Below are 10,312 nucleotides of genomic sequence, written 5' to 3' on the forward strand. Positions count from 1 at the left end.
TGTGAGATGACAAATACAAATCAAAATGCATCCTAGTATTTTTGGAAGTCGATCTTACCTTGAAATTCCTTTTTGCAATATTTTCTTGCAGGGATACAGCAGCTACAATGAAAAAAAAATCAGCAGATAAAAATAAATAAGGATGCACTTGTTTAAAGTTGTAGTTATGTCATAACACTTATAATAGTGTTAGCTCAGTAATGTGTGATATATATGTGTTAACCTCTATTACCTCTTTTATTGCAATAATCACACTGGTTTCTTTTGATGGCGTAAATGAGGAAGGCGATAACAATCACACTTATGGCCAAGACGGCACACAGCAAAAACCAGAGTATGTTATTGTTCTGTGAAAAGGCAGTGGACCACAAGCTGCTTCCTGAAACAGGAAAATGAACACATGATGACATTTAGTAAAAATAAATGAAAATATTATTCCAGCAGAGATGATTTGACTTGTTACAAATATTTGCTTACACCTACTCTGAATGGAATTTACCTGACTTGTAGTCAGGACTAATTAACACTTATCAACCTCTAAAACCTCACTGACTTGCTGGTGTGTGGTTCGTCACAAACCTGCTCTGTGGCCAAATATTTCTCAAACTCTCAGAGCCTTTCTATCCTTAAGCTTCCAGATTCAACATGCTGACTTTGGGAGAGATGTGTATGAATGAATATCCATTCGTGCAGCCACAAAAAACAATAAAAAACCAAAACCAAAAAAACAGTAAGCCTTGGGATGGATCAGCTGTAATGTAATTATGCTATCAGTGGGAATATAATGATTTCTCTATCATTCAACATTTCCCTTTGGACATTGTCAAAGTATTTCCACTAAAAAGTGCCTGGTTTTTGCCACTGACAGGCTCAGTTTTTTATACTAAGTGTCTGACACCATTATGGAAAGCATCAGAGCAAGATCTTTTTGTTAAAAAAAAAAAAAACGGAAACTGTGCCCTTCAGGTGGACAAAACGTGAAGCAGAGCACAACTTTCAGTGTGCTGTTGCCCCACCACATACAGCTGGTTGCCCCTGCTCTTCAGACAGCCTGACTCAGCCACTAAAAAGGGCACTGCCTTCACACCACTTACCACAGATAACTGAGAGGTACTACAGAGGTACTACGAGTGCACACTCACTCACTCACTCTCTAGTCTGACATAACTTTAAATTCTTAGACTTCATAATTGTTAGACAGCATTCCTCAGTATCAGTGCTTGACGTTTATTCATTTCTATTTTTTCTAATATTTTTTCTAATATATATTGTATTCTATATGTATATACACGTTTCCTGCTGTGTTTTTACATACTTTATATATATTATTGGTTATACTATTGTTATGCTATTTTTGTTAAACACTGTAGTAGAATGTACATGTTGAAGCCTTGAAGACTAATTTCCCACAGTCGTGGGAGAAATGGAGTGTACAGGTAGAATATTTTCATATTTACTGTGGTGAATTGAGTTTATTTCGACCAAACCAGAGCTGCTGATTGTTGTCACATTATGTATTAAAAACGTGTCAAAGTGCCATTTTAAATTCAATACTTTCATGCTGCAGAAATGACTTACACATCATATTCTAGACTTAAGAAAAAAATCTGTTTGCTACAGATAACCGGCAAATTCACACCATAATCATGTTTTTTGATGAAAATGAGAGTAATGATGTGAAAAAATTATCATTCTCTCTAAAATCAAATTATATCACAATTGTGATATAAGTCAAAATAATCACACTGAGGTATTTTCTCAAAATCATTCAGCCTTAGTATGAATAGATAATTTTTAAGTTTTACTGTAAAGCACCTTTCAAGAGCAGACGTCACATCGTGCTTCACAAAAGCAAAAAGGAGTAAGTAAGAGACAGAATATTAAAGCACACAACCAACTACAAACAAAACTGAACAGAATAGATTAAACAAAAGCAGATCTGTCAGTCCAAATGGGGAGTTCCAAACTGTAGGGGCAACAAACTCATAAGCAGTTTCCTTTTATTTTGAACCTGGGCACAAACAACAAACCCTGATCAGAGGACCTCAGATTACTGAGTGAAGTGTGTTTTAAAATTTAAACGGTTTCTGTAAGCGGAGTCTGGGGGCTTTTGGCGAGAGCAATAAATTGGCTGTTTCTGGATAAAGGCAGAGTTAGTAAGATTTGTCTGAGCTGTTACTTGCTGTAAATGCATCAGGACTTCAAACATATTGGATTGGTGAAACGTCCTAAACAAAACAATGACAAAAAAATGAAGAAATACAGGCAGATACAGATACAGAGACCACCACACACTTCTAGAGAGTCATAAGCACGGCTGGGAGGATTACATTAAAAGGATCTTACTATTTAACCAAAACTTAGGTTAGTCTACGTCTGTAAGTAGCAAAAGAGTCGCTTTTATTGGACGCATTTTGAAGGCGAGCAATTGTCTATAAGGATTACATTGATGGCTGCAGCAGTCTTGTTCAATACTGGCAAATTTTCAAAAATTGCTACCCCCACTAGTCATTTAGACACATAAACATTGAAAAAAAGAGTAAACAGAGCTGAAGTTACATTACCCTTTAAGGAGGCAATAAAAGGGGAAAACTGATTGAAATTGAACAGAATAATGATAGTTACCTTTGATGTCCAGCTTTGTTCCATCTCCAAATAATATCTCCCCACACGCGGCCACAGCACAGTAATAAGTCCCAGCGTCAGAGGAGCTGACGTTCTTAGAGAAGCGATAAACGCAGCTCTTTATAGGAGAACTTGCATCAGGTTCCTTTTCACATTCGTCACGTGTTTTTCCATCAGTGTAAATGACGTTTGACCGAAATTTATCCGATCTGACTCCAAACCAGTGCACGCTGTGTTCACCTGGGCAGGACGTCTTCTGAGAGTCAGAGAGGACTGAGCACTGCAGAGTCACAGAGTCTCCTGGATGAACCGGCTCAGACGCCGTCAGTGATTGAACAACAGTGAAGTCTGATGTCCTCTGAATGTTTCCTACAAATACAAAAGAGTGGAAACTGTGAAAGATAGTCTCTATCTCTATTATATAATTTAAGAAGCAGAGTTGGAACATCAGAATGGGAATGGGCAAATGATATGATAGATATTCACAGTATTATAACTCAAAAAATGTACTGAAACATACCTTTTAGAGTCAAGTAAGTGGCAGTCCACTGATCCTTGCTCCAGGTACTGACTCCACAGTGATACAATGCCTCATCCTCTTGAATTGTCTTCAAAATGGTCAGAGTGCTCATGGTTGTGCTACGGTTTGCATCAAATCGTGAGGAAGGAAATCCTTGTTCAAATGTAGGACTTAAAGTAGCTTTCATCAGTGTCGTAATCAGTGTGAGAGTGTCACCAATAGCCTGTTTGTACCACTTGATTCGTTTGTTGCTGTTCTCTGAATCAGCAAAAGAACATGTGAAAGTCACAGATTCACCAAGTTGAACTGTGGTCACAGGGATCAGTGCACCTGCATGAAAAGACAAAGAGGAGTGTATGATTAGCAATGCAAAACAGTCACGGTATAGTGCTACAAAATGACATAACAGCTTTGAGGAGAAATAGAGTCACCGTTTGCTTCCCATATAAAATATAAAAGCTCAAATAAAAAATGTTTTGGACAGTATTAAATAGCACTTACTTCCTTGATGGAGAAGAATCAGTGTAATCCATAAAAGAATCATCTTGATGTTTGATCTTTGTTGGTTTTTCAAAGAGTAAAGGTAATGATATAGAAGGGCCGTGATATGTAAGACTGACTAGACCACTTGTTTGAACAGCAGGCTGGTTTCACGGTTACATTTCCTGTTACTCTTCTTCTGTATGACCTTTGAGGTTTTGTGGTCAAAGCAAAACTGCATCATTAAGTTTTCTGAGAAAAATGGGCAGTTGGGTGGATTTTTCTTAAAACAGCTTTGGCGACTTGTCATCCTGCATCATTGTAGCTACACATATCCACAATTAAACCAGACTGATGGCTGAGGAGTTTTGAACCCAAGAAAAGTGCTGATTTTTACTTTTGTTCAGAGAAAGAAGGACAGAGGGGGATAGAAAGGGAGTGAGAAAGTGAAGAGAGAGAAAGGAAAAAGGTGCGCTTCCCCTCACACCCTTTTTTCCTGTCTGTGACATATTCTACTGATCTAGGTTATGAAACTGTAGTGAAAGGTGTCATTTTGATGATATAATTTAGATATTACTGTCAGTATGTCATTTTCACTGTGGGTTTTTGCTGTGGGTTTTTTCTCTCAGATCAGTGTTTCTCAAACCTTTTACACTACGTACCACCTCAGAAAATAAAGCTTTCAACGTACCTCCTTTGTTTTGTACAGTTTAGTATGAAATACTATGAAATTTAATTTTAAAACATATTTTTGACATACATAGACAGCTTGCGTACCACCAGTAGTATTTGTACCACAGTTTGAGAACTGAGCTGTAGATGAAGTGTGGTTGCTGCTGGGTGTGAGCAGCGCTGTGTGGCTGCTCTAACCTGTCAGTACGGATACTAAAATAAAAACAAACAAGTAACACACACGCACTGCTAAAGCATGTAGAGTGAACTGGCCGTAAAGGCACTTTACACTTTTTGAACACTTTTTTCATGGGATTAATTCACATGTTGCACTGAGTTAAATTGAATTTCAACTCACCATTAGATACAAGTTGAAACAATTTTTCATTTAGCATACAATATTAAGTTTGAACACTCAAAACTGTTATGTTCAGATTTAATTTGTGCAGGCATTAATATAACCCCGCAGCTGGACGTGTCTTTTGTCACCGGATGATTGCAGGAAATAGTTGCATATAAATTATATGTGTGATTGCTCCCTTTCACTCATGAAAACCACTTTCAATAAGGAAATGGCTGCATGTGTGAAGCGGGGCGCAAGCAAATATCACACCACTGTTTTAAGCCATTTTCCTTTTCTGAGAATTGAGGGAAATACCCTGCTGCTTTGCTTAAATGTTATCACGGTTACCAAATGATCTTGAATTCATACTATGCAGGAAAAACAAAACAAAAAAGAAAACAATGTATTGTGTATTAAAAATAATCCCTTTAAATCATCACTTGTTACCAACGAGACACGTGTGGTTGTGGTTGTATCTGCAGAGAACTGTATGCCTGCATTTTATTATTTTCTATTATTTATTTATTCTTTTTTCTATTATTTAACTTTGAATGATGTGTTTACAAACAATGTACAACAGCAAAATTTCATCATCTGGTTTGTGTTAAAGTGTCTCACATCCACTGTCAAAAAATCCTGTGGTTGAATCACTTTGCTGTGACAGCACAAAGAATGAGAGGTTGAAAGATGATTAATGCCACACAAACCTTTGCTAATTTTTTGAACTTGGAAAGGATTTTTGCTTTGTTTTATGAAAGATCAGCTAATTTTATGACACTATCTGAAAAGTTTTAAGGGCAAAATCTCCATGTTGGAACTTCTACCAACTCAAACACATCTGAAATGTGACATGGGACACAACTACACACTGCTTTTTTGTAAAAGGGTCACAAGCCCAAGAGGCTGTAACACTTTACCATCATTTATAAATGGTAAAGAGACCATTTACAAATGATTAACAGATAGTGTATTAATGCTTAATAATCATTTATAAACAGCATATGGACCACTTATAAATGGTAAATTGATCATTTATTAATGTTTAACAATCATTTTTAAATGCAAATATTTATTTTATTAATGTAAGTTAATAGTTACTTTACCATTAACAAACAATTAAATTATCATTAATAAGTTTATTCATTATTAATGGACTATTTATTAACGATTTATAGTTACACTCATTATAACATTTTTAACACTATATTAAGCATTTGTTAATTATTTACCTTTAAGAAATTGGTTGTAAAACATCTATAAAGATTAAATATATAGAAGACATTTTATTTGTAGCACTTTGTAAATGGTTAATATTTGGTTTATAAACCATCTATAAACATTTCTTAGCTGGTTATTGTAAAGTTGCACGGCAAAATCAAAAGTGTTAGATTTCCAGTGTTGGTGTTGTGTGTTAAAAATACAGTGCTAATTCAACACTTGCTTAGTTTAATTCAACTATGTGAGAGTTAATTCCTCAAAAGAGCTGGTGTTAATCCAGGGAGTTAAATCCAAACAACACTGTTAACAGTGTTGCTCCCAGAATTCCAACGGATCTGTGACGTGTCTGTCTAAAGAGCGGGACGACTTGGAGTGAGACTCGAGCGGAGTCAGCCGAGAACGACTTTCTTTTCACCTCCAGACTTCACGGAGTATCTTTCTGTAAGTAAATGAAAGGCGCCATGCCCATTTAATAATACTTTCTATTAGTATTTTATATGTGTGTTGATGAATATACGCAACTTGCTTAACTTAAGTATAGGCTACACGTTTCGATAACACGGTATATAACTGCACATTTTTTGTAAGAGGTTAAAGCTAGCTAAAATGATGTAGCACGTGCACGACGCCTCACGTTAACTGAATATTCTCTGTCGGAAAAATCTGTAGGCCATCAAAGTGCACGTACAGTAATTAATTAGCTATGGTCTAGTTTCGATGAAAGTGTCAAACGATGGAGTAACGTTAGAGAGCTGGGGCTGGGCCGGGGGGTTGAGCTCCTGTCTGCCCAGAGACTGCTGCTACTGCTAAAAGTCAGACTAGCTCTGTGAGCCGGGTAGCATGTTGCTGCCGTAGGCTTCCTGGAGAAACAGACACACCGGACCACCACGCCAGCCACACCGAGCTCTGCTCTTATGGGCAGGAGTAGATTATTTAATTATTTTATTTTATTTTATTTATTTACTTATTCTTAACTTTAGCTTCTCAATCTAACGTTAGCAGCAGCTAATAATGTTACCGGAGCCCCCCTCAGCTGCTGTAATAAAAAACATCTGAAATGCCGGTGAGTTTTTATAACTTCAAAGTTACACAGTGTTTTAGCTATCTATGCATATGAACAATAATGTTGCTGTCATGTTTATGCCTGCAGTTGACGTTATTTTGCCAAACTAACAGAGACAAGTTGATCATGTATCTTTGTGTTTGTGGACAAGTGTCTGTGTTGTTAGCAGGAGAACTAGGTTAGCCGTCATGAGAGCAGGCAGGCTGAGCTTTAGTAACAGTGTCATTGTGCTGGCCCCCGTTGTCCAGGTGGAGACTAGTTGGCATGACTCGTGAGTAACGCAAAACGACGGTCGAACTCAGGCAAGGCAAAATCTTCATGTCTCTCCACATCCAAGGTGAACATACTGTAAATGATGACGTAGTGCGGATGTCTTTTCTTCTGTTTTTTTCTATAGTACATCATGTTGGTGAAGGTGAGATTTGGAGAAACGCAGAAGTATGGCTGAGACTGAAGATGGCTATGATGACTTCAACACATTTCTTCAGAAAGGTTGGCATCACTTTTAATTGTGCACAGAATGTTTGTGTAAATTGACGAATTGCTATCAGTGTTTCCTCTAGGATTTTTTTTCAGCAGCGGGGGCAGGCGTTCCGTTTCTCTTCTTAGAGAAATATTTCAATAAACTCATCTGAAAAATGCAGTCAGTTGTTACATAATGGTGTGTAGATATTAACGTTAGCCTAATACTATCAATTAGTTTACTCACGTTAGCGACACTGAGTTGGCACCGGGCCAAATTAACTTAAAATACCGATAAGTTACGTAACGTTAGCTGGTCATCAACATATTGTGAACGTCTGTTTAACTTGTAAAATCTATGTCGAGTTATCTCAAGCTAATAACTTATGTCTACCTCTTCTCCGGCCGGTAATTCGCTGCTTTATTGTTTATTTGTAATTCGGGAATTCGCTCCTCTGACTCTGCCCTGTCGCCTAGGTGCTTGACGTGCTTGACGACCGCGCCCCCCAAACGACGCTAGCATCATGCAAATGAGCACGCGCAAGTATATTTCCATACTGAGCAAGATAGTTATCTGCAGTTTACCTTAGTGCTCGCAAGTACCCGACAGGAGTCTGTTTTGAAGGTGGAGAGATGCAGCGGTGGTGTATTTGCGTCTACAATAAAAAAAAAAAAAAAAAAAAAAAAGAAATGAATGTAGAGGAAACACTGCCTATAATATCTACTAAATTTATGTGATATGTAAATGTCTCATATTATGGAGTTGTGTTTATGATAGCTAATGGTAATGCCCTGTGTGCCCTTGACCTAAAATGTTGGGCAAAAAACGTTTAGTAAATTTCTGTTTATTGCAATTTTTCCATTGCTCTAAATTTAATATATTTTTTTTATCAGTCATTCAAAAGCTAGATCTTCCACTTGAGACTGAGCTGCACTTGACAGATGAATCAGGGACAGAAGTCAATGCAGATGTGTTTGAGGAGCTTTTGCAAGCAGGGAACCTTACTGTTAGGGTGGTAACTGAGAAGTCAACAGGTGAGACTCAGACTTGTGAGGCCAGGAGTGGATTGTCAATAAAGAGTATTGTGGAGAACTAATTATTTTTTCCTTTTGTGTATACATTTTTTTAACTGTTTACAGTTGTGCTTCATCATGATCTGTCATATACTTCATTGGAGTCACCCATATCAGACAACTCATCTGTGTCAGTGTCAGAAGACTCCCTGGCAGTATCCTCTGATTCATCAGATGCAACAGTGATTGTTCAGACAAATGGAGGGAAGAGAACTCATGCTGAACGGGAATCGGCAAAAGAGGTCTTAGTTATCAAATATCACACACAAATATGTTGTGCAGTTGAACTGTGTTAAACTGTTTTGTTGTTGGATGTAATGATGATGGTGATGGATATAATTGCTAATTTATTTGCTTTATGATTCTTTATATTTTAGATGGTGAGAGATGCTCTAAAGGATAAACCGGGTGGACAGATTATTTTGGATGAATATAATAAAATGAAAACACTGAAGGATAGCACAAGGAGACAGTTGGTAAACCTTCTTATGGCCGACATGGTTGAAATTCATGGGTAAGACTTCATTGTTCATATTTATACTTTACTCAATACAGATTTTTTTTTAACGGCCCACTTATTTTAGGACATTGCATATTAGTAAAGCAACTTATTATTTATTTTCTCCTATGAAAGAGATAAATACTAAATGGCTAAAACATGATACAAAAACTAACTGTTTGAGAGAGACTAAAACTCAATGAAGCTAACAACAGTAAAAATTTGTAAGCACTGAAGGAATTGTAGTAGTAATGTCATGTTTATCTTTCAGGAGGAGCCCACCTGTCTCTGTGCAAAGTAAATATGCTTTGGGCATCATCTCTCTATTTCCCAGCCTCAGAGATCCATACTCAGACAATGGATATGTAAGTTTATAAATGAAAAGCTTGTATATCAATTTATGAAGTAGTAATATGGTCTGAACTTACTCTACAATTTAATGTTTTTAATATTACAGGAACACTTCTATGACCCACAGAGTGGATCTGGGTACTTGGCTTGGAGGATAAAAACTGTTCAGCGCAACACTGCAGCTCAGTCCCGGAGATCTTCCACCAGCACGCCCTACCAGGATAGTCCAAAGCAGTGGCGTAACTGGGCTGTATTCCACATGGGTTTTGAGGTCAAAGGGGCCTGACATTGCACACTCGAATAGAGGACAGAAAAAAGCGAAAATAGTAAGGAATAAGTAAGGCAGGAATAGACCATGACAGTGATTAGAATTGCAATAGCTGCCTTGTTTTATTGCCATCCATTCCCACCCTTTCCCCAGACCCTGTACAAACAAGCATATTAAATTAATAAATAAATAAATGACATACATGACCACCATAACATAAATAACAACACATAAATAACATTTTCCCAACACAATCCCGATACAAATAAATACACAAAATAAAATTACAATAAAATAACTTAAGGTGCCATTACACCACCAGGCATTGAAATCTAAGAATAACTTCAGTAAACATTGGTTAACATAAAAATGCAGCTGCATGACAGCAAAAAGGGCTATTGAAAAAATACAAAATAAATGAATTCAGAACTTTGCATTTCTGCCACTATTTGACTTAGCCTAGAACTTTGTTTTTCTTTTCTTCATCCTAGCAAATGTCTCAACAACATCGTTAAAGTTAGCCCTCTCAGTAAGGTCTCTCTCAATGAAAAGTAATGCCAGGTTTAAGAGATGAGACTCACTCATTGTTGAGTGCAGGTATGATTTAATTAGTTTAAGGCGACTGAAAGTGCGCTCTGCCTGTGCACTGCTTATTGGAACAGTCAGATAGATGCTATATAATTTTTCAAGGTTCAGATAGGCCCAGTGCAGGTCATTTGCAATGATAAAGGGCAGAA

The 10,312-nt window shown here is 37.2% G+C and overlaps 1 protein-coding gene and 1 pseudogene across 3 annotated transcripts in view; one reads left to right on the forward strand and one right to left on the reverse strand.

Moving 5' to 3' along the window:
• Nucleotides 1-3,779, reverse strand: part of LOC146327172 (signal-regulatory protein beta-2-like) — a 70,214-nt gene extending 66,435 nt beyond the window's left edge. Inside the window, exons 1-5 of one of the 3 annotated variants that reach the window (XM_084719636.1) lie at nt 3,647-3,779; nt 3,146-3,475; nt 2,626-2,994; nt 233-379; nt 59-102 (exon numbers count right to left, since the gene is read on the reverse strand). In XM_084719636.1, coding sequence (XP_084575762.1) covers nt 59-102; nt 233-379; nt 2,626-2,994; nt 3,146-3,475; nt 3,647-3,689 — 933 coding nt within the window. In that variant the 5' untranslated portion in view covers nt 3,690-3,779. The remainder of the gene's footprint in view (nt 1-58; nt 103-232; nt 380-2,625; nt 2,995-3,145; nt 3,476-3,646) is intronic. The other 2 variants (XM_084719640.1, XM_084719642.1) reach the window with 2 other exon arrangements.
• Nucleotides 3,780-7,324: 3,545 nt separating this feature from the next.
• On the forward strand, nt 7,325-9,593 carry LOC146327178 (uncharacterized; annotated as a pseudogene).
• Nucleotides 9,594-10,312: the final 719 nt, after the last annotated feature.

Source organism: Lutjanus erythropterus, chromosome 5 (genome assembly GCF_056507025.1).
Source record: "Lutjanus erythropterus isolate fLutEry1 chromosome 5, fLutEry1.hap2, whole genome shotgun sequence".
NCBI lineage: Eukaryota > Metazoa > Chordata > Actinopteri > Lutjaniformes > Lutjanidae > Lutjanus > Lutjanus erythropterus.